The sequence below is a fragment of the Achroia grisella genome, unplaced genomic scaffold (genome assembly GCF_030625045.1).
Source record: "Achroia grisella isolate CSIRO2021 unplaced genomic scaffold, CSIRO_AGI_Agris_v1 utg109, whole genome shotgun sequence".
NCBI lineage: Eukaryota > Metazoa > Arthropoda > Insecta > Lepidoptera > Pyralidae > Achroia > Achroia grisella.
This window is the reverse complement of record NW_026712573.1, coordinates 2,421,200-2,447,024: the sequence shown is the minus strand read 5'-3', so window position 1 is coordinate 2,447,024 and position 25,825 is coordinate 2,421,200. Positions and strand designations below refer to the sequence as shown.

The following is a 25,825-nucleotide window of genomic DNA, read 5'->3' as shown; positions in this document are numbered from 1 at the left end:
TTTACGCAGCAAAGCACCATTTACATCGGTCATTGAGAAACAATATAAACCGCATCTGCCACGAATACAGAATGGACAAAGAATTAACAAATAGTAAATTATTTATTGATCATTAAATCCGTTAGTTATAGTCGGTTATAAAAATAATCATGAAATTCGGTACTATGTTATCTCCTAAATAAAAGTTTATTTACCGTTTTATTGACTCTTTATCTGTATTTTTTAATATTGTAATTGCTGATATTAAAGCTTTCACTTGTATAAATTTATTACATTCTGTCTTTTTCAAATCTATAAGTATTTCAAATGGTTTGACTAAAATATTGTTAAATAAATTGTGCGTATATTAAATTAATAATAAACTAAATGAAATTAGCAATCATTTTATTTATTAGTATCTGAACTAATCTATTTTACTCTTTATAGGAATGTACATATTTGGTAACATTGATATTTTGACCAACAATTCCGAATTGTGGCGTAAAATTGGGACAACCTTAGAAAGCAATGGATCATTGGGTTACGAACTGAAATTAGTATGTGACAACCATCTGGGCAGAACCACTACCGTTAGTACCTATGATTGATTTTTATATATAGGTACCATTCGGATCCGAATATAAATTATATCAGGAAACAAAGGGAGGTTGTTCAATACAAATAAAAAACCTTTCCAAAGTATGTATGTATTTACCTCACTATTATATTTTTTACACCAGACCCCTTATAAGGCTTAAGGCTTCACAAACATTTTTTGTGCAATGCCCCACCGTAACATACATAATTTCTAATATTAAAAAATTGATTTGTTTACATTGTTTTAGGAAGAAATTACTAGGAAATCGTTAATGAAACATAGTAGGTAAATTTTCTAAACGTAATGAAAAACTGAAAATCAAATTCAAAATATTTTTAATGAAGATTTTCCTATATTAATATAATTTAGTGTTTAAAGAATTATTTAATAATTTGCTTTTTTCGTTCAATTTTGCATTGCATTTAAATGGTGCGTAGAGTAAGGGTTAAACTCATGTTGAGTATATTTTCGAATTGCCCTACCTAATCCTTAACAATCAAATAGCCGTGTGGGGCGTGGACCCCAACTTGAGAAACACTGGCTTAAGGGTTTTTACAACACCTAATAAAGTTTTAAATATATCAGAAAAAAATTAATTCGACAATAAATAACCCTGAACAATAGATTACAGTGTAATTTAATAGTTTAGTAGTTTAGCAGTAGTTTTTTTTTTATAATTATAGTAATATTTCTTCAGGACTATTATCCCAGATGTGATAGCTAGATGCATTGTCAATTTTAGAGTTCGTGGTAATCTCATACTTACATTTCGTATATTTCATTCCAATATGACAAGGAGCTAGTCTGCCCCTTTTTCTCTTTTATTATCTATTTTGACGGCCTCGGTGGTCTAACTGTTTAGCACACCGCTTTATTTCCGATGTTCGCTTATTAATTCCTTCATGAGTATTTATGAGAAATTGTTTTCATGAGTATATCTGTTGATGATTTCAGTTCTTTTTTTTTTTGGTTTTTTTGATTGAAGATCATTTCTATGTATATTATGTATGTATTTACAAATAAAATGTATTTTATATCAGTTGACAATACATGATACAAGCTATATTTAGCTTGGAGCTAGATGACACTGTGGGTATTATCCAGGATTGTTTATTATTATTAATTTTGATTATTATCATTGTTTCAATCATCAATAAGTTAATCAGAAATATTAATACATTTTTTTTCAAAATCTCTAGTACACGACGCATCTCTTATGTATAATAATGTTCTTATTTCCATAATGCAGATATCAAAAGTCGAAGACTTTGAGAAATCACCGGAAGGCGGTTGCCTCTTAAACTGTAGCTTCCGATTGAAGTGCGGCCACGAGTGCCCCCGCATCTGTCATGCATATGATCGGGCTCATTTAGACACTATCTGTAGTAAGATGTGTGAAAGGTAAGTTTCACTTATGGAATAGCAAATTGCTTGATTGAGAGGCAAATCACCATTGCCGTTCAAAGACCTATCGTTACAGTATAGATAGTACCATTACAGTAGATATAGAACAATTCACCTAAGTACACTTTACTTCTAAAAAGTCATTCTCGTGGGTTCTGTTGACCTGTGTCAGCCGCCAAGCAACTTGCTTTATAAGCTATGTTCGGTTGAAGGGCGCGATAAACTAGTGAAATTATTAAATAAGATACCTATATATAATATCTTAAACCGCCGGAACGGCAACGCGTGAAAGTTATCACGAGCGTCGCTTAATAACGCGATGTCATTGATGTGTGTTCATTGCTATTCCAATTTCCAAAACCGTCATACTACGGAACAAAGAAGCGTTAAATTGCAATTTGTGTTGGTCTATGTATATGTAATATTACAAATACGAAAGTTTACCTTACAATTAGTACAATAAAATATTAAATTAAACTATAATATGACCAGTTTTGACGCAATATATAAAACTCCGCAAAACGTGAATAATATTCAGAAATAAATTTTGATTTAAGTTGACTGGAAAGGGATGAAAAAAAAATTAAAATGTTGAAAAACGCTTTTTTCAAAATAACTCGATAACAATTACGGTAAGAAATATGACAAAAAGTTATAAATAAAAGTTGTAGAGAAAACAAATCTGCACAAAAAATACATGCAAAAAATTATCTGCTGTTGTTTAGTCACAAAAATAATAAAAAAACTAATTTTCCTTGTCAACTGCAAAAAATCGTAAAAAGTATTACGGCACTGTACCACGTAGCGCGCGCCTCACATACATTGTTATACTACAGACTGACTTTAAATTATAATAATAATAATAATATGTGAGTGACGTAGTTTTTGGAGCTAAATAACAGCAGATAATGAAATCATATTGAAAGTAGGTAGATCTTATGTCAATTAGAAGTTGGAGCAACGTTACCTTATTTAAAAGATCTTCGGTTATGTCTCATTTTATTTTTTTCAGGATAATATGTGAGCTTGAGCATGCGTGTCCGCTTCCATGTAAAGATGAATGCAAGAAGTGCATAATACCAGTAGAAAAGCGTCTACCCTGCGGACACGATCAGGTGATACCCTGCTGGCAGGATCCAAATGAAAGTGTTAAATGTAATACTATAAATCCAGTAATTCTTCCTCACTGTGGGCATAAGGTAAAATAATTCAATTGATTTTAAATTTTTACTAACTTACAGAATTATGTTTCATGAAAATAATTTAAGAACGTACATACCTAATTATTGAGTGTTTATTATTGTACTACTGTCTTTGGGGTTTATGCTATAAATACCTATGAGACAAGTGAAAAAAACTTCTGCTGAAATGTAAGTATAACAAAATTCTTAATACTAGTTATAATTTCAGGTTCAGAAATATTGTCACATTAAAATCGAGCAAATGATTTGCCCAGTAAAATGTGTATACCGTATAGAAAGCTGCGGACATGTATGCAATCGTAATTGTCATGTCAAAGATGATCCAGATCATGAGAAGGTAAGAGCAATTAGGTACTATAAATTTATTTCGTGCTAAATTTGAAAATGTTCTTAAAATATAGGTAGAATACGTAGCAGTAAGTCGAGGATAGATTGCCATAGATAGTTGCTTTGTAACGGAATAATAACAATCATTCATAATTGAGAAAAAATAACGCAAAATGAAACTTTTTTTTAAATCACACTTAAAAAAATATTAAAAACATTTTGTATATTTTTTTTATCTCAGAACAATTCACACAGCGCCATCTAGACCCGATTAAGCTAGTTAAAGTTTGTGTTATGGATATTAGATAACTGATACAAATACAGTCAGATTTTTTTTTCGTAAATACAGACATATTATACATAGAAAACACCCAGACCGATACAAACTTTCATCAATCGAATCCGACTAACGGAAGTAAGGCAGTGTGCTAAACCGCTAGACAATCGAGGCCGTCAAATTAAATCGACTACTTCTCTATTCCTGTTCTTATTTTACTCCTTTAAGTTTGTTTTTCATTATTGCTATACAACAACAAATGTTTACAACATGGTTACAATTTTCACGGCAAATTCTAATTACTGTAACTATTTCTGTTTTAGTAGGGTTGGTAATCATTTTGTTCACATCTCTTTCTCTGTGGCATATGACTTTAACGTGTCTTTTAAAACTAGTTCTCAAAGGTAATCTTTTAAAACTGGTTCTCACAGTATTTAAACTTTTTCCAAGAAGTGATGGATTTCGTCTTTCGTAATTAGTAAATGTCGCACACATTTACCTAATATTTAATAATAAATGCAGTATCAAAAAACAATATTGTGAATTTCATTAAAATTCTTTTTTTTGTCATTGATTTCCAATGCAACTGGCCACAGTGATATTAATTGAATTTGAGATACAAATATAATTGATCTCACAGTTTCGCCATCATACAGCCATATCTCCTAGACTTACCCTAAATAGGTTAGAATAATAAATAAATAAATGTTGAGATGGATCTGAGGAGCAGCATTCGATTTCACGTAATTTTATCGAAAGTTCGATTACGGAAATTACTTGTTTAGTTTTACCACAAATATGAAGCTTCTAATACTATAACTATTAGATCGCTTAACTTTGCATACACAAACATTTACGTTTAGATATCTATATTTTTTGTCGAACATTGTATCCATAGAAAAATGTATGTTAAATAAACTCTGACCTACTTTAACGTTAAACATGTATTAATTATTTAATTAACTTCATCTCTTTCAGTATCTCTGTGAAAAACCTTGCGCTAAAGCTAAGGCAGGATGCTCAGCTTCACTATTAGGAGATCGGGGAAATCATCAATGCTTAAAACAATGTCATGAAACCTGTGACGACTGTACAGTAGAGGTTAGTTATTAATTATAAAATAAAACAAATTGCATATCACCATTTCTATCTACAAGCTATTGACTATAAAATTATATAGGTAGATACATATACTAATAAATATAAATAAATAATGGTTTATGAACATAGTTAACTGAATACACAAGCCCACAGTTGATTCTTACAATGTTATGAATGCTGGTAACCAATCGTTGAGAATTGTGGACGTAAATCTTTATATATAAAAATGTGTCAATTTTCAAGGTTAAAAAGAAGAGGTCGAAATGTACGCATACTGATAAAGTGGCTTGCAGTGTCAACATAGATAATATTCCTTGCCGCAAGAAATGCACACGAACACTGCCATGCGGACACCATTGCAAGAACAAATGTTTCGAGGAATGTGGCAATTGTGATGTTATGGTATTACTCTTGCAGTTTCATAATTTATTTAATCTATTTCTTCACTGTAATATTATAATAGACATTAATATTGTTATTTATAACATAATGCTCAAAAATATTCGTTCAGCAATTGTTATGTAGGTCTCTATTTATTAGAGAACTTCTGAAAGGTCTCGTTTATTTAGGAATACATAAATTCTAAATATTCAGGATGCAGATGACGAGAGCTAAATGTGTAGTACCTTAAAAATTGTCAGCATAGCAACTACCGCAATACAGCTTGTAAAACGAGTTGCTTGGTGGCTGAAATATTTTTTATACCACGATGGGGACGAACAATCATTCGGCCTATCAGATGATAAACGGATACCGTAGTCTATCTATGAATGCCAGAAACAGTGTGTGAAACTTATGCCTTGCTGAGCCTTAAAGTCCTCGAAAGTCCCATGCGATATATTCTATATCAAAAACATCGGCAAGCAGTTTATTCCACAATCTAAGTGTACTCGGGAGGAAACTCCTCTGAAAACGTACTGGTCCGAAAACGCTTAGGTTCTTTAGGAGTGGGGATTTCACAAATGATGATGACATATTGAGGATAGATCCTCAATATGTCATCATCATTTGTGAAATATTACATTATATTACATGCCTTATATATAAGGCATTAACGTCAGATACCTTACAGAGCAGACAAAGAACCGAATTTCAGGACTTTAAGTTTAGTTTATAAATTACATATGATGATGTTGATCATCATCATCATATGTAATTTATCGATATAATTTATCAATACGTACTTTAATCGTCTTAACAAATGACATAAATAAAAAGTCTTGTTGTTTTATAAAGGAGGTATATATGTCAGTTTACCTTCTTATTTATTTTTGATATATATTATCTTTCTTCATTTAAATGTGAATAAGATACATTTTTTTTAATAAAATTGCAATCATTGATATTACACACAGCTTTATTTTAAAAGGTAACAAAGATCATCCCTGAATGTGGTCATAAAATAAAAATAGAATGCAGAAAAGAAGCCACTCGTATCGATTGTTTGGAAAAGTGCAATCGTCATCTGGGCTGCGGCCACGTTTGTCCCGGTCGCTGTAATGCCGCATGCGATCCTACAAAGTGTACCGTCCTTGTGTCTCACAACTACAAGTCATGGTGTGGCCATACATCGCAGCTTCCTTGCAATGTATTGAAGAAGTTTATTGATAATGGTAAGTATTTTAGTAAATATTAAAAAAATTGTTAAAAAAGACCAATTGAAACATTTCAACACAACCCTACAATATATTTAGAACTGGCACAATCAAAGTTGTTATTTTTTTAAGACTAGCTGTACACGCGACGTCGTCCGCGTGAAATTTTATTTTATATTTCTAAAATAAAAGTAGCCTAAGTTACTCCTTAATACATCAGGTACCTGCCAAAAAAAGTGACGTCAAAATCGGTCCAGCCATTTCAAAGATTAGCCGGAACAAACAGACAGACAGACAAAAAATATAAAAAAGTCTTATTTTGGTGTATATACCGTATTTATATTTATATGCATACACGTAGTAAAAAACGGTTATTTCAATATTACAAACAGACACTCCAATTTTATTTATATGTATAAATAACCAGTGGTGAAACTAAGTTCTTAACAAGTGACATAGTGCTTATGCCATATACCCTGATACGTGCTGGAGAACATCGAAACCCTCGGAGTATTGAAAGATAGGTAGATAGATAGATAAGATAAATTCTTTATTCATAATTACAGACACATAACATATATGAGATACAGAAAAACACGACTTAATAAAAGAAAGGTGGCGGTGAATGTCGGTCTGTTTGTTCCGGCTAATCTCTGAAATGGCTGAACCGATTTTAACGGGACTTTTTTTGGCAGGTAGCTGATGTAATAAGGAGTAACTTAGGCTATTTTTATTTTAGTAATAATAAAGTATAAATCCACGCGGACGAAGTCGCAGGAACAGCTAGTTAAATATAAGTTAGGAAAGACGCGCGTACGTGTCGAGCTTGTAAGGTGTCTTTTGAACAGTCAACGTCATGGTAGGGAAAAAATAGCCTATATATAAAAAATGCCTACCCACATTTTTGAGCAATGTACCTTCACAACTGTTAATTGTAGATAGCTTGGTTAGAAGCATTGTCAAGTGTTGACTACATGGTGAATGCAACATTTCATTACGTATGTATATCTGAATTCGAAATGGCAAGACGCGAACCTCGGATTAAATTAGTGTGTCTATCACAGACACAGAATACGGAAGTAGTAGGTAAAAAGATTGTGATAAAAATATACTTAGAAAACCACCATCGCCAACACATATATACTCATCCTGTCTTTTTCAATACATATATACAAATGAAATTAATGGACTACGTAGCCAACCAAATAAGTATAATGCTTCGTGTCATGACAGTCATGCCATACAGATTTGTTATTCCTTTGTTGAAATTGCTTAGTTACGACGTTCTTTGTTTTGAATGTTTTATGAAATGAAAATATACCTTACACTGCTGAATTTCTATCATTTTGTTTAATTCCGCCACAATTAGCATTTGTAAGATCACAAATAATCAGTGCGGAAACATGACTACCGTTAAGATCTTTATTGAGTCATATACTAATATTGCGATACGTGTTTCGACTCTGAACGAGGCATCATCAAGCATTGAATAGAGTTCGGATATAGCTTGGAAGTCTAGTGTTGACTGTTCGGAACGAATGCGCCGCTAAATTAAACAAAATAAGACCATTAAAATCAACTGGCACTCAGGCCGAAGTATGTGTTATAACGCGTAATATTATCATGCGGATTACGATCCCATACTATATCTGCCTACTTCTTTTGATCTGTGCTCACAAGAGAGTCGGTGCAAAATATAAATTGTGTCGGCCAGATTCGAACTCACTACTTTTCTACTTGTGGAAGTCGAGGTACTAAATCTAGGATTGAATGTTCTCAATTGATATGCATTTAATTGAAATGTTGAAATAATAGTATCTAATTTCAATAAGAGGATATTAGGCCAAGATTTTGCCCAGTTTGGATGGCTCGTCCTCACTATTTTCTTGTAGAGACCTGTTATGATGAGGACAAGGGGTTGCACTTTTCTAGAATAGACACCCACGTTTTTGGCATATTTTAATGGATTGCTATTTTTGACAGGTGCTCGTAACTCTGAGCTGCTAATGGTTTATTGCACAGTCCCGTGCGAAGAGATGCTGGAATGTGAACATATCTGTAGCGGTACATGCTCACAGTGCTACCAAGGCCGCGTGCACAGATCTTGCCATCAAACCTGCGAACGGCAGAACATATGCGGACACAGGTAACATTCGCATACATATCTGGATGCATATTAGATTTGCATCAGATACGAATAGAATGATAGGCTTTATGGTCTATGTAAAAATAATAGACTTGATCGATTTCTAATAATAAAATTGACTACAACTATTATAAGGATTACATTACACATACATATTATAAGGATGTGAATTTGACATACCTATAATCGATACACCATTATTAAATCAATCAATAAATTGTATTATAAATACATAATAAAATATGTTCTTGGACAGGTACACTACGTGCGACGCGATACCATATTGTAATCAAATTAACTTTAATCTATCTTCTATCTTCTAAGTATATATATAACTCAAAGGTGACTGACATAGTGATCTATCAACGCACAGTCCAAACCACTGGACGGATCGGGGTGAAATTTAGCATGCAGGTAGATGTTATGACGTAGGCATCCGCTAAGAAAGGATTTTGATTAATTCTACCCCCAAGCGGATGAAAGTTTGATGTATGAAACTTTGTTAATTTTAAACCGATCGGGCTGAGACTTTGCATGCATAAAGCTACTATGAAGTAGGCATCCCCTAAGAAAGTATTTTGATAAATTCCACCCCTAAGGGGATAAATTAATGCGAGCGAAGCCGCGGGCAAAAGCTAAACCGCAATATAGCGTTGGGTTTATTGAGTTAGTCATAACCATGTGAGGGTGTTTTCAATTCATTGATTATGTTGCAGATGCGCCGAGCCATGTAACAAATTGTGTCCGCCATGTAAAATGAAATGTGATATAAAATGTCCACATTCAAAGTGCAGTAAGCCCTGTGGTGCACCATGCACTCCGTGTCAGGTGGGTGACTGCTTTATACCTACTAAAAAATCACCAAGACATAACATACAAATTATTCTAGCGGTGACTTTTTGGAGGCCAACATGATGGCATTATTCCTGATAGTGGAGCTAAAAAGGTAGCATTTGAAAAATAGCCTATTTCAAATGTTACCTTTTAAAGAAAAACGATAAACAAAAGTTGTTCGTTACTAGGTATGAACATTACAGGGGATGCTTAGCACTATCATGATGACAATTGAATGATTATTACACAGGTCTGCAACTAAAAAACTGCATAGGATTTTTTGCATTTTCTTATAGATTTTGACCTTCTAAAAACAGGAAAAATATTCAAAACATTCTATCACATAAGTTTTTATAGATCAAAAAAAGAAACCTATGTGGTTTTTTTATTTAATATAATTGACAAATTTTTAAAAAATTAAAGAGGTAAACAAACATTGTATCAACTGAGAATTTTTCAGATTTCTAGTGTTTATACTTTTTTCATAATTTCATTTTTGCCAAACCATATTTTGCTACCTCGCCATAGATTTTAAATTCGAAATTAGAGCAAACATCAAGTCTATTTCAAGCTTGGAAAAGTGCTACAGAAACTTTTGAAATGATTACAAAAGTATATGGGGAGGAAACTTTAGGTCATACGACCGTTTTCAACTGGTTTTCAATCTTCAAAGATGGTCGTGAAGAAATTGAGGAAGCTTTCCTGTGTTTTTCGACTCCCAAGGGGATAATTCACAAGGAATTCGCTCCACATGTTCAGACAGTCACAGGGGAATATTACTTAGGAGCTATGAAACGCCAGCTGCACAGAGTTCATCGGATAAGGCCAAAATGTCGGCAATAAGGATCGTGGAGTCTCCATGATAACGCGCATGCTCACAAGGCAATGATTGTGAAGGAGTATTTAGCCAAAAAGGGCGTAGTCGCAATTAAACATCCGCTCTATACACCAAATTTGTCCCCAGCGGACTTCTGGCTATTTTCTAAACTAAAAACAGCCATGAAGGGCACGTATTTTGACTCCATAACGGAGATTTAAAGTACCATTACCGAGGTCCTGAAGCGGCTTGGGAAAGAAGCGTTCTCTGACGGCTTCCAATCTATTAATAGAAGCGTTTCTTCTATTAATAGATTGGAAGCCGTCAGATTTCATAAAAAATATGAATAAGTATATTTATATTATTTTTTGGCTTTAAAATATTGTATAAAATATTATTCAGTTATAATTTTTAAAAAACAAGTGCTTTTACCAAAACCCGTACCAAAAAAACGTGATAGAAAAATATGGCCATTATTTCTGAAATCAGCGCATTCTAAATTATATATATAATTTAGTAAAATATATCTCATGCAGCTGACAATTTTTTTACAGACCTGTGTTATCTAAATGAAGCACTTTTTACGAATAATACAAGTTAAGTACGGGACTTAATATGTTTAGTGATTAATAATATCATTATGAAACTATTTAAAAAAAAATGTATGTTGTGTTTAATAAGTTATGTTTTCGAGAATAAAATAGTTACCAAAGTGTGAGAAATTTTGTTGCAACTGACAACACAACAAAAATTGGCAACACTGTTGTTGGAATCACGGGGAACGTCAACATGTGAAATTGGTTACCATTTTTTATGGCCTTGTCCAATAACGTTCTTGAACTTAAAATAAAACAACTGATTTGAGGGCTGTGTATTGTATTTTAATTAGTATTGTATTTTTATACGACAACTTTCAACACATTTTTCTTATTATAGGTATGGTTTTAGGATAAGTTGTAAAACAAAAGTACTTCGTTACCATGGGTACCATGGGTATTCATATCTACTAAGCCGCAGTAGTATACCGTAATATTTTTTTTAATTATGCGTAAAAAATACATACATACATATTCTTTCTTTTTTCTTTATTAATATTATTATTTGTCTATAGTCTACAATATCAAACCTAGATAACTTCACTAATTACAATATACATTTTTTTTAATTACATAAAATTTTTGTATCCATATCATACATAGTATTTTTATTTATTTATGTATATTTTAGTTGTATATTATATTTATATATCTACTATATAGTTTTTATTGTCACAGTTTTTCGCCACTACTGCCCTACAACGCTTTCTATTTGTACCTAAAGGTTAACTGGTAGAGAATGCCATATGGCATTAAGCTCGCCTTTTGTACACGTGTTTTTGTACAATAAAGAAAAAAAAAATTCATTTAAATTAATTAAGGTCCAATTTAGACTAGTATGCAAAACTTATAGATGCAAGTAGTTACTGTCGTACAGACTTAGGTAATAATTATTTCTTCATATGCATTAGCCTACTTCTAATCAATAGTGTTTAGCTTGAAAACTAGTGTATAGATTATAATAAACAACAAACCATGCATTATCTTCACGGGTTTATTTCATTACTACGCTACAGGAAAATTGCACGCGCTCGTGCTTTCATAGCGCTTGTAGCAATCGCTGCGGCGAGAAGTGCAACCGCGCTCCGTGCGAAGAGAAGTGTCCACTGCAACTGCCCTGCGGCCATCGCTGCCGCGGACTGTGCGGCGAGCGCTGTCCCGACATCTGCGCCTACTGCAGCCCAGACACTTTCCCCACAGACTTCCTCGGCGACGAATACGACGAAGATGCCAAGTACTTACAAATTTCAATCTTATATTAACAAATAGCTACAGCACATGTACACCATGGGAACTCCGTGGCTTATTCAACGAAAGAGAATTTATCAACTACCGACCTCCGTATTTATAGATCGAAGTTATGTAGTGTAGTAGGGGTAATAGGGGAAAACGGTTATCTTATGACAAACAAATTAATTCGGTCCATAAATACTAGATGGCGCTATTTACAATATTTATAATAATCATTACATTGGGTATTATTTATTGGACCTAACCAGAAACTGAAGGTAGTTTGTAGTTAGTTCTAATTATTTTTATAACATAGATTTTTTTTTACAATATTCATATGGTCCATAATAATGTTTCTCAAATCTCGACGAAAATGTGAAGATTAGATCTAACTATCAAATAGTATTTTAGTTTGCTTTTACAGTCGATGTGCTTCTTAAAATATTACCTGTCTAAATTTTTAGATGAAGTCAAGCCAACTTTTTACTTCTTCAGTATCGAAAGCAGATACATTTTTGTGCTCACGAAATGTGTACCTCTATATTTTGTTACGCCTGCGTAGACCCCAGTTGAGTCTCCCGTGGACCTCTGTACACCTGTACCTAGACCACTTTGGGAACCAAGAGTATCCATTGTAGTGACCGACTAAATCCCTAAGTTTTGAAAATTGAAACATCATTCATTTCAGATTTATACAACTTGAGGACTGTGCTCACGTAATCGAAGTAGAAGATATGGATAACCTCATGATGGGAGACAGTGATACAATCGATATACGTACTTGCCCCTTCTGTCGGAAACCGATCATTAATACACAGAGATACAAAGATCTCATCAGACATATGATTGTTACTGACATAAATCCCATTAAGAACCAAGTATTTGGCAGTACAAAAGACATTGACAAAAAACGAACTGAAATTTTAGGCCTAATCGATCAGTTGAGGCTCAAATACCAGTCATTATTAAGTGGTAGGTGGTATAAACCAAATTGTTCCTGTATTATACCTGTAACAAAATCGTAGATAGAACGAAAAACCAAGAAATCACAACAACACAACAAATTTTGCATACAATTGGAATTAAATAGATTGACGCAATTAAAGCTGCAGAAAACAGATAATTAGGACCCACGGTTAATAAACACATACATACATATGTAGTTATGTGTACAATAAATAATTGAATGTAAAAATATAACAAAATTAGGTTCGCTTCAAAATTGTCTTTCACAATGTTTGAGCGCACCTTTGAGATACATTCCTGGTGAATTTGTCACGAGGAGCTAATAGACCTGACCTAATGCTCATTCTTATCCTCCACTGGTAAAACGCCAGCATAAACTGTTAGCACGCTTAGGCGAGTGTGCATCATTCCATTATCATCGAATAAAAAAAATGTCGATGCTGGGGTGAACGCAACGCATGGCATGCTCGTATTTCTCTGAATATATATAAATCCAACGTCTTTCAATTATTTTGTAGTTTGATATATTTCCTTAACCGGAGCCTTAGCGGAACCTTAATTCAGTTTTGGCGTACCTAAGCCAGATTTCAATGAATCTATTTTTATATAAGTAAATATTTTGTTTTTCAGACAATGAAGATTATCAAACAGCTTTTAAAGCAGGCAAATTAATTTCAAAAACCGCGTCGCTGTTGGATTTCAATATGACATCTATATACTTTGAGATACTAGATATAATGGGCGAATACTACATGAGATATAAAACTAATAATTTAAGCGAATTTAAAGAGGAAGTCCTCGGTCTAATAAAATTGTTATGTAATATCATGAGCAGCAACCGTTACAAAATAAGTCGGCAACAACAAAACGACATCGGAAATGAATTAAATCGCTTAAATTCGTTAATAGGGCTTGCTCAAATTACTCATCACAGTAATTATTTGACTTTAAAAAAACATCCTCGTGTAATACAGGCCCTCGAGCTAGCAAAAAACTCCATTATAACTCGACGCGTATTTAACTATACCACTGCGCAAAAAGCTGTTAAAGAACTACAACAAATATTAAAATCTGATATAATTACAGCAGAAGAACGAGGTATGGTAATAAAAGCTATGAATATGAAAGCTGGCCATTGGTACAAGTGTCCAAATGGTCATTACTACTGCATTGGCGAGTGTGGAGGTGCTATGCAACTAGGAAATTGTATCGAATGCGGAGAGCAGATTGGTGGGCAGTCCCATAGACTGTTGTCAAGCAATAAACATGCCGGAGAAATAGATGGCTCTAAATTTGCTGCCTGGTCGGAACAATATAATGACATGAGAAATTTTCAATATAATTAAAGTAATTATTTTAATATAATATATAATAAGACAATTTAAAAAAACTATATTATTTTAATATCCAGGTTTATTTATTATTTATTAATATCAGTAGGAAGTAATATTGATACCTACTTCATTGGCATCACATAGGTTAGGTTAGGGATATGATTATATTAAAGATATTTTGTGTATGTACCAAGTTCTCTCTAAAGGAATTATAATTATACCTACAACTAACATTTGGTTTAAGATTTTCCCTGCATCGAGAAGAAACGAAACCTAAATTGAATCTATACATACAATTCCTTAGGAGTATGCAAACCTTCAAAAATGTCAATGTTCTGTATAATAAATTATGCCACGAGGGTAAAAAATGTTTTTTTATAGTGGGTATCCAGTATAAATAGCATTTTCATTCCTGATTAACAGAAGTATTCCTTTGTGTATTTAAACATTAAATAATTATTTATAAAACTACTTTCAATAATAGTAACACCCTCACTGTCCCTCACATACCACAACCTCTCCTACACCCCGTGTGGCTGAGTACTACCTGCTTGTATACGAAATAAAAGAAGAGGAAAAGATAATAATTATAAATGCGAGTTTGAAGGAAAACTCGGTTTAATAATAATTATTATAACATTCGACAATTTTTTAGTTTAGAGCACCATCTAATCCCAAGCTAAGCAGAGCTTGTATAATTAGTACCCATTGTACAAGCTCTACTTAGGTTGGAACTAAAACAACTAATAAAAAAATATACATTTTTTGTAAATACATAATAATATACATAAAAAACACCCAAATCAATACAATCATACCCTTGTATACAAATTTTGTATAGCTACCGTGCGAGGAATCGAACCCACTATCGTACGAGTATGTTATGTAATGTATGTATGTATGGATTGGGGCCCTCTAGTCTAGTCCCTACTCCATTACCAAATGATAACCGATAGCCACTCTACACTCGCCTGCAAATCAGTCTTAACAAATGCTCAATTTATTCGTTATTGTTAAGCAAGAAGATTGTTAAACCCTCATCACAACGACTTTTTAAAATTATTTTTCCTGGTTTGTTTTGAAGGTAGGGCATCCCCATATACTTCTCTAGTCATGTTCAAAAATTACTTTGTCTATTCTAACAAAATAGTGCTTTATACTATATTCATATGGGCCTCATAGTCCTAATGTAAGTCAAAATGTTTTAAATATGTCCGCAAGTATAGTACTACCTCTAGTAAAAGTTAGGACTGTACAGTTGCTGTATTTTTTTTATTTATATGATCTCTAGCTTAGGGTTTAAAATGTAAGTTAGTTTTAGGAACCCGCCCCAAGTGGCTGTTTGCCCAGTGATCCGGGGGTTGTTGCCCCTGGAATTGCTGCCGGGGCAAAGGTACTCACCCTGAGGTCCTAACCTTGTCACGTCACGTCACGTTATAAATAAAGCCATCCCAATATAGCCTTGATATCGAAACCCCAGCTGACATTCATTAGGGCTTATAATGTAACTGAAGTTTTCGATCAAGAGGAAATTGGTCATCAGAATCTATTGGTGATTGAAATGCTATTTCGTTTTTAAAATTGGTATAGAGACACTTACTTGTGTGCACTACACTTACATTACACTTCTTTGTGTACTTGTATCGTTTTAGATAAAAATTTTAACTTATGCTGAATTTTTGTCCGATCCCTGGAGTAAGCCTTTCCAAACTAGTTTCGGAGGAAGTAAAGTACCATTAACGCGTAGAGAAATTGATCTACACATAAAGAGGTTACAAATGATATGGATTAATCTCGCAAAGATACTCAGTGTCAAGTCACTTAGATGTCAAGGAAGGTACCAATAAGGTGTTCATTTTTTCAGAATACCTAACAATAATTAAAAAAAAATAATAAAAAAATAAAAAAAAAAAAAAAAAAAAAAAAAAAAAAAAAAAAAAAAAAAAAAAAAAAAAAAAAAAATTATATATATATATACTATTTATAATAAATGAATAATGTAAATACAACATAAATAACAAATATTTCAAAGTAACATTCTAACAATAATTAAAAAACAAAAAATAAATAAATAAATAAAACAGGACAAAAAAAAAAAACCAAGAACAAGAGATGAAGGAGAAAGGAAAAAGGAAGAAAATAAATAATAAATATTACAATTTAAAAAAAAAAAAAAAAAAAAAAAAATTATTTCAAACAAAAATCAATCATAAAAACAAAAATAATAATAATAAAAACATAAATAAAATAAGAACAAAATTCTACATATAATAAATAAATAATGCAAATACAAAATAAATAACAAATACTACAAACTAACATTCAAACAAAAATCAAATATATCAATCAAAATCAAATTACCTTACCATATATATACACCGCTGTGCATTGTATCCCAATAGCGATGCCCTTCGGCTCCCAAACAACAGGATTACAGAAGATCCTGGGAAAAAAAAAAAAAAAAAAAAAAAGGCGGACCTCAGTGGTGAAAATGCTTAATTTGTCAATAGTTCAAATTTCCCACCTAAAACCGAATTGACTGTTTGCTAATAGCCCCTTAGTCTCTATGATCCATTCAAGCCTATTTTTAATTAAATGTTCCGTGATTTTAGCGAGTGGAGGATAACGTTATTGGTCTATAGGAAACAGAATGTGATGGGTTTTTCCCAGGTTTTAAAATAGGGACTATGATTTGAGTTTTCCAGGATTCAGAAATGATTCCTGTAGTGAAAACAGCTTTAGGTTTACATTTAAACGACGTTTTATTGGACACTGGAAAATGTTAGTATATTTTTTTAGCATAATTTTATGATATTTAGCACATTTTGTAATAGTCGTGTTCGCAACACTGAGCCTTTCTGATCTGCAAGTATTTTTTTGGCGGGAAGTCAAATTGAGCGGGTGTTTTAAATTTTCTCCTTTTTGACTTTTTATTTTAATTGTAATTTTATTATATATCTTATTGTAAATACCTAAATAGTAAATCAAGTAGAGAAAATGAGTGATAGTAGCGACGGGGGAAACCCCGTCGACCGTGGAAAAAGTCAATGTGGCAAAAAACGGAAGATGTCGCCGAATCATTTAACTATATCCGAGGACTATAAAATGTATACAAAACCCAATTATAAAAGACAGTTTTCTGAAATAGTGTAGATTGTGTAGTCTATGTAGAGTCTACAGAAAATTAAAAAGTTGGGAATAAAAACCCCATTACTTTAACAAAGTCGTTCACCGAAAATGTGAGAGGCATTGCAGGTCTATCTATCTTCGGGTCGTCCGCTGGTCCTTGTGCGGACCGCAGGGTGCGGGCCTCGAGCAGAGCTCTTTGCCCGAGCGTACTGCTGGGGTGAACCACCCCAGCGTCGTTCGTTTACCGGCCGGCTTGCCAGCCGGTCGGAGGGCGTCTGCTTTTCAGCAGGCGCCTGTAGGCGTAATGTGGTGGGGGTCGTGCTTTGCTCGCCGAGCCGGCTTAACGCCGCCACGTCACGCAAGTGACGTGATCACTCGGTGGAGAGTAGGTCGCGCGGGAGCGCGCATGTGGCGTCCGGTGGGCGCGCGTGTAGGGGGGTGAGGTCGGGTAGGTGCGTTTCGCGCCCGCTGTCCGCGCGCGTCAACCGGACGACGAACTGCTCCACCAATTGGACCTTGAGGTCGCGGGCGATCACGTCGTTGCGGACGTACCGTCCGGCATTAGTGCACAGACGGAGGGCGGCGTTTTGTTAGACCTGCAATCTCCGCCGCTGTGAGGCCGAGCACAGTGCGTACCATGCGGGGGCGGCGTATGTGAGCCGCGAACGAATGTAGGTTTTGTAGATCCCTACCTTCGTTCGCAGCTGCAGCCTGGATTGTAGGACCGGTCGCAGCATTGCGCGTGCGGCCTTTGCTTGGGTGACGGCCCGGTCCACCTGTGCCGTCATGCGCAGCGACCGGTCTATTTCAACTCCTAGGTAACGCACTGTGCACTCCCATTTTATGGGCTGGCCTCTGAATGTAAGGGGCGGCAGATAGTAGCACCGGCTGTGGGTAAGTAGCGCCACCGTCTTGCCCACGTTGACGGCGGTGCGCCACTTATCCAGCCACTCGGGGAGCAGATCCAACAACCGCTGCATTTTGCGAGCGGCAGCATGGGCTCGGCGAGACGACGTGAGGAATGCACTGTCGTCGGTGAATAGAGCGAGGACGACATCTCTCTCCCTTTCGGAGCTCATCCCTCAAGGTGGGGATGTCGTCTGTGTACATCGCGTAGAGCGCTGGCGATATGCAGCTGCCCTGCGGGACTCCGGCGGCGACTGGGCGCGTGGTAGAGTCACAGTTCTCGACCGAAACATAAAAGCTCCGGCCAGAGAGGAATGCGTCTACTACCCGCACGTATGCGCGCGGCGTGCTCGTGTCTGGCACGATGGCCTCGTGTCGAAGTTGCTCGACACGAGGCCATCGTGCCAGACACGGTCGAACGCCTTCTCTATGTCGAGAAAGACGCCGACCGTGAAGTGGCCACGATTGTGCTCGACACCTAGGTGGTGGAGCACGCGCGTCAGCTGCAAAGTCGTCGAGTGGCCGCCTCTGAAGCCGAACTGCTCGCGAGGCGTCAGTGTCGGCCTCAAGCGACAGAGCAGGAGGCGCTCTAACGACTTTGCTACATGCGAGAGTAGAGTGGCATTGCAGTTGTACACCGAGTAAACGCCTATAAAATAGGTGTGACCTTTCGAAAGCCCGCACCAGCCAATATTTTTTTTAAAATGGACAATTATTTAAATCAATATAAATTCAAGGCTTTTGTACCAGCATATATCGCAGAAAAAACTGGTCTCATAAGATACGCACCGACAGACATGTCTAACGAGCAAATTTATAAAAAAATTAGTTGTGATACCAAAGTGATATCCATCAAACGGTTTATGAAAAAGTAGAGGGAAAACTATCTCCATTGGCCACTGTAGCCGTCACATTTGCAGCTACCACTTTACCACAATATGCCTACATACAATTATTTAGATATCCTGTACACACTTATATTAATTACACCATTAGTCCAATGCTACAAATGTCTGAAGTTTAACCATTCAGCTAAAGTATGCCGTAGCTCACAGATGTGCTCATCATGTGCTGGTCAACACATGAGTGTATGAACAAAGAATGTGATGTAGAACAAAACGTTTGTATCAATTGTAGTGGTAACCACTTAGCAATTTCGAGAGATTGTCCCATTAAAAAGAAAATTGAAGAAAAAAGAAGTAAATATGTCAATGACTCCTATGCCGCTGTTGTGAGTATGCCCTCAAGTAGTACAACCCCAAAAGTATATCTGATGTGTATGTAAACATCTTTTCATATTAAGAAAATGTATTTGTGTTTCTTCTAAAGAAAATATATTCATTTGTTTTTGATTAGACAGTTGAGTAATAAATTAGCTACACAATAAGTCGGACGTTTTAATATACATATAAATTGGCGACGAGGAAAAGTGTTAAAATGTCCAATTTTATTGGAAACTAGAGGGTGCGTGTGTGCGCGGGCCTCAAGAGGCCCGCGAGGCGTTGTCGCTGATTTTTTTTGTGAAGACGGTTTTCTTTTCGTTGTTAGAGTTGTCTGTTTTGATACGATTAGGTGACTTCCTATTGTAACAGTGAATTTCTGTTTCACGTGTACCATATATACCTGTGGCGAAACTTTGTATTGTAATGGTCACAATACAAAACCTAACCTAACCTACCTTTCTGTATACTACATTAGTCTGGGGTCAAAGTGTTTAATGTAGAGATCATAATACGAAACCTAACCTAACCTACCTCTTTGTTTACTATATTATTCTGAGGCCATAATTTCTACTGTAAGAGTCGCAATACAAAACCTAACTTAACCTACCTTTCTGTATACCATTTCGACCTGTGGCTTTATTTTTATTGCAATGGTCGCAATACAAAACCTCACATTACCTACCTTTCTGTATACTATATCAATTTGGGTTCACAGTTTCTGATATAGAGATCATAATACGAAACCTAACCTAACCCACGTTTCTGTGTACCTTATTGATCTGTGGCCAATTTCTATATTCTCCTGTCTATAGACCTAACCTTATCTTACTTTTCAGTATACTAATAGTCTGAGGCAATAATTACTATTGAGTAGCAATCTAACCTAACCTACCTCTCTGTATATATTTTTGACCATAATTTCTATTGTAAAGGAAATAAAGAAAAACAGAACCGTCTAGGTTGCGTGTGGGTCGGGTTTTTCCGAATAGTCTGATTTTTTTTATGGTGAAGGTTTTCTTTTCGATCTTGGTTGGCAGAAACATGTTTTGATACGAAACTATACCACAAATGTCAATTCCTATTGTAAGAGTGAAAAAAACGAAACCTAACTCACTGTTTGTATACCGTATTGACTTATGGCGCCACTTTGTATTGTAATGGTCCCAATACAAAACCTAACCTACATTTCTTTACAATATATTAGTCTGTGATCATAGTTTATAATGTAGAGAACAGAATACGAAATCTAACCTAATTCACTTCTGCATACCGTATTGATCTGTGGCTATAATTTCTATTATAATTGGCCATTATATTACTACCTAACCGAATACGAAATACAAAATCATATCGAACCCTACTTTCTATATACTAATTAGTATGGGGTCGCTATTTCTAATGTAGAGGTCATATAACTGAACCTTACCTAACCAACTTTTATACCTTATAGAATAGATCTGTGACCAAAATTTCCAGTGTAAAGGACATATAAATCATAACTGTATTTTTTACACGAACGATTATCATTTAGAATAGTCACCAAAGCAGGAATGAATTCCAAGATAGTCTCCTTAGCTGGTAATAAACCGTGGATATCATACAATGAAAGAAATGTATGGACATAACTTATTCTCATTATTTACAATCTGAAAATTTTACACATTTTGCAATCTTCAAATTACAAAATCCAAAGACAAAAATTATTCAGAACAGCATTCCTGAAAATAATTTCGACATCGAAAATGTTCAATATTTGTGTGAGTTTTTATGTCACAATCCAAAACTAATTTGATATTTGTGGTCACCTATACTAAGGTATAGGCAAAAAATTGACGTCTTCGGCCGCAGTATTGAATTTTTATTTTTTTTTATTTTGGCTTAGCTACCAGGGTGGCAAAAACATTTCGTCCATACATTGTCAACTCCTTCTAATAGTTTAGTATAACCGATGTAACAACTTACATCGGTTTTCATAATAATGTTTTCCAAATAATTTTGATAAAAGCCTTAGGGTTATTATTTATCGTAGGTAAAGGACCTATGATAAATAATAACCACTCATCACTCTTTTAATTAAAATATCATAAATATTAAAATCGGGGAAAGTTTTTAGCGCTGGCAATACTGAGATTCAATGCCATCCCATAAAAGCGGACTCGCTGCATGGTTACTATGTACCAAAATAAAAAAATCTTCCAAATTTTGTTCAATTTAACCTCGGCGGCCATCTTGGATTTTTCCATTTTGATACTTCTGACATATATATTACATTACGACAGATATATTTCGTCCACATATTGTACAGAGACACGGTCCTTTTAGTGGGTCCTTAGTAAATATTACTTTCTACGAAAATCTATGCCTGGTGTTGCCCCCTAATTTTACAAAAAATTGCATAAAACTATTAAGATGAGATTTATAATAGATACCCATCACATTTATTTTTAAAAAAATGTCGAAAAAAATTTCCCACATTTTGGGTTTGCTAAATTACCCAAAAATCGGGGAAAATTTGTAGCCTATATAATTCTTCTTATCTTTGCTCCATAGAAGTCAACATGCTGTAAGGAATAAAATAGTACTCCAAAAATGAGTTTTAAAACGTCCCTAAACTTGTCATCGGGAATAAAGTACCCTAACTCGGCAGCCATCTTGAATGATTCCTTTTTAAATAGTTTTAACATATACACCTTGGTGAGAAACATTTCGTCCATACATTGTACAGAGCCAAGGTAACTCCTTCTAGTTGTTCCTAAGTACTGTTTACAATGGAAATCGATGTATGGTGTTGCCAGCTCATTTTGACAAAAACCGCCTAAGACCCCTTGGGGATTATTTTTGACAGATCGTCATCATTGTTTGGTCTAAAATGATGAAACAAAAAATCTCACGTTTTTTACTTCTCTCTGATATTACCCTAAAATCGGGGAAAATTTTTAGACCAGGTAGTGCTTCGTACCGACTGCTGCTGTGACGATGGGTACCTGAAAACTGAATTTATAAAAATACCTTAACTCGGCCGCAATGGATTTTTACTTCTTAATACTTTTGACGTATTCACCCTAATAACAGAAACATTTCGTCCATACATTATGTAGAGTCTCGGTGGCTTCTTCTTGTACTATTCCCTAAGAAAACTGATCTAATATGTTGCCAAATAATTCTGACAAAAACCACGAAAAACCAATAAGGGGATGATTTTTGACAGATATCCATCATTATTTTGTTTGAAATATCGAAAAAAAAATCCCACATTTTGGACTTGTCTTCTAAATTACCCCAAAATCGGGGAAAATTTTCATACCATTTTTCCTTTTTCGTCCATATATTGTACAGAGACACGGTCCTTCTAGTGGGTCCTTAGTAAGTATTACTTTTTACGAAAATCGATGCATGGTGTTGCCAACTAATTTTACAAAAGATCGCATATAACTATTAAGATGATATTTATTATAGATCTCCGTTGCTCTTATATATAGTTTGTCGAAAAAAAAATCCCACATTTTGGGTTTGCAAAATTACCCAAAAAACGGGGAACATTTGTAACCTAGGTAATATTTCGTACCGAAATCTACCACGGCTCAATAAAGGTCGACTCGCTACAGGGAAGCCAGGTAAATTTATCATCAGAGATAAAATACTCAAACTCGGCCGCCCCTTAGATTTTTCCTTTTTTAAATACTTTTAACTTATCCACTTTGGTGACAGAAACATTTTATCCATACATTGTACAGATGTAAGGTGACTCCTTCTAGTAGTTCCTTAGTACTGTTTACTATGAAAATTAGTTAATACTTCGCACCGAGAGTTTCCATTCCTCAATACAAGTCAATTCGTTGCAGGGATATCATCCCTGTGCCAAAAACTGAATTTTAAAAAGTTCTTAAAATTGTCATCATAGATAAAGTATCCTAATTCGGCCGCCATCTTGGATTTTTCCTTTTTAAATACTTTTAACACATACATTTTGGTGACAGAAACACTTCATATATACATTGTACAGAGCCCAGGTTACACCTCTAGTTCCTTAGTACGGTTTACTATGAAAATCGATGTATGGTGCTGCCAGATGATTTTGACAAAAACCACCTAGGACCCTTTGGGGGATGATTTTGGACCCATGCTCATAACTGTTTTGTTCAACTTAATGAAAAAAAAATTTCCCACGTTTTTTTACTTTTCTCCGAAATTACACCAAAATCGCGGAAAATTTTTAGACCAGGTAAAATTTTCCACTGAGAGTTTCCATTGCTCTATAGAAGTCAACTCGCTGCAGGGATAAATGGTACCCCAAAATTGAATTTTAAAAAGTCCCTAAAAATGTCAACATAAATTAAGTACCCCAACTCGGCCGCCATCTTAGATTTTTACTTTTTAATACTTTTGACATATTCACCCTAGTGACAGAAACATTTCGTTCATACATTGTACAGAGCCTCGGTGACTCCTTCTAGTACTATTCTCTAAGAAAACTGATGTAAGGTGTTGCCAGATAATTCTGACAAAAACCACCTAAAATCAATAGGGGGATTGTTTTTGACAGATTTTCATCATTCTTTTGTTTGAAATATCCAAAAATTATTGTCCCACTTTTTAGGACTTATCTCAAAAATTACCCTAAAATTGGGGAAAATTTTTATACCAGGTAATACTTTGTGTTGAGACACATCATCTCTCCATAGAAGTCGACTGGCTGTGGGGTTGGCAAGTGTCCTAAAACTACATTTAAAAATATCCCAAATTTTCTCCGAAAAGCAAAACTCCCCTATCTCTGCCGCCATTTTGGATTTTTACTTCTTAATACTTTTGACGTATTCACCCTAGTAGCAGAAACATTTCGTCCATACATTATGTAGAGCTTCGGTGACTTCTTCTTGTACTATTCCCTAAGAAAACTGATCTGAGGTGTTGCCAGATAATTCTGACAAAAACCACCAAAAACCCTTAAGGGGATGACTTTTGACAGATTTTCATCATTCTTTTGTTTGAAATGTCGAAAAAAAATTTTCCCACTTTTTAGGACCTGTCTCAAAAAATACCCCAAAATCAGGGAAAATTTTCATACCAGGTAATACTTTGTGTCAAGAGACATCATCTCTCCATAGAAGTCGACTCGCTGCGGGGTTGCCATGTGTCCTAAAACAACATTTAAAAATGTCCCAAATTTTATCCGAAAAGCAAAACTCCCCTATCTGTGCCGCCATCTTGGATTTCTAAAATTTCATAATTTTCCCTAGAGGCCGGGTCCTTCGGCTATCCGACGCCGCACAGTGCGTTGAGCTAGCACACTCGTAGGTACCCTATCAATTTCAGTTTTTAAAGCTAGACCTCAATTTCAAAATTTGTCCCATGATGTATGGGTGTTGCCAGCAAATTCTGACAAAATCCACCTAAACCCCTTCAGGGGACGATTTTTGGTAGACCAACAAGACTTTTTCATTTAAAATGTCGAAAAAAATTTTTCCCACTTTATGGGACTTTTCTCCAAATTTAACCCAAAATCGGGGAAAATTTTTAGCCCTGGCAAATCTTCTTACTGAGACTTACCCATGTCAGTAGGTGGCGTATAGCTACGGGGTTGCCATGTGCAGCAAAAACGCGATTGAAAATATACCAAAATTTTTCCAAAAAATAAATCTCCCATAGCTTGGCCGCCATCTTGAATTTCTGAAATTTCATAATTTTCTCTAGAGGCCGGGTCTTTCAGCCTCCCAATGCCCTACAATAGGGATCGGTAGCATCCCCGCAAGTACCCTAGGAATTTCAGTTTTTGGAGAGACACCCCAATTTCTATTTTGGTCAAACCATGTATGGGTGTTGCCAGCAAATTCCAACAAAACCCACCTAAAACCCTTTATAGGATCTTTCTCGATAGGCCTTGATGCTTTTTTTGTCAAAAATGCCGAAAAAATTTTTTCCCACTTTTTGGGACATTTCTCCCAAATTACCCCAAATTCGGAAATTCTTTTTATCGCTGGCAATACTTCTTACCGAGACCCATCATCGCCCCATAGAAGCCGACTCGCTGCGGGGTTGCCCTATATCTAAAAAATTACTTTGAAAATTATCCGGATTTTTAGGACCAAATTCACACGCCCCCAACTCGGCGACCATCTTGGATTTTCCAAATTTCATAATTTTCCCTAGAGGCCGGGTCCTTC

At 35.1% G+C, this 25,825-nt stretch overlaps 1 protein-coding gene across 3 annotated transcripts in view; it reads left to right on the top strand.

Moving 5' to 3' along the window:
- The window catches only part of LOC131844966 (NFX1-type zinc finger-containing protein 1-like), a 58,303-nt gene extending 43,469 nt beyond the window's left edge, over positions 1-14,834 (top strand). For all 3 annotated transcript variants that reach the window (XM_059193985.1, XM_059193967.1, XM_059193977.1), the window contains 12 exons: positions 427-569; positions 1,827-1,978; positions 2,994-3,180; positions 3,392-3,520; positions 4,766-4,888; positions 5,132-5,290; positions 6,258-6,501; positions 8,467-8,629; positions 9,346-9,457; positions 11,893-12,110; positions 12,795-13,078; positions 13,703-14,834. In XM_059193985.1, coding sequence (XP_059049968.1) covers positions 427-569; positions 1,827-1,978; positions 2,994-3,180; positions 3,392-3,520; positions 4,766-4,888; positions 5,132-5,290; positions 6,258-6,501; positions 8,467-8,629; positions 9,346-9,457; positions 11,893-12,110; positions 12,795-13,078; positions 13,703-14,418 — 2,630 coding nt within the window. In that variant the 3' untranslated portion in view covers positions 14,419-14,834. The remainder of the gene's footprint in view (positions 1-426; positions 570-1,826; positions 1,979-2,993; positions 3,181-3,391; positions 3,521-4,765; positions 4,889-5,131; positions 5,291-6,257; positions 6,502-8,466; positions 8,630-9,345; positions 9,458-11,892; positions 12,111-12,794; positions 13,079-13,702) is intronic.
- The last annotated feature ends 10,991 nt before the right edge of the window (positions 14,835-25,825 follow it).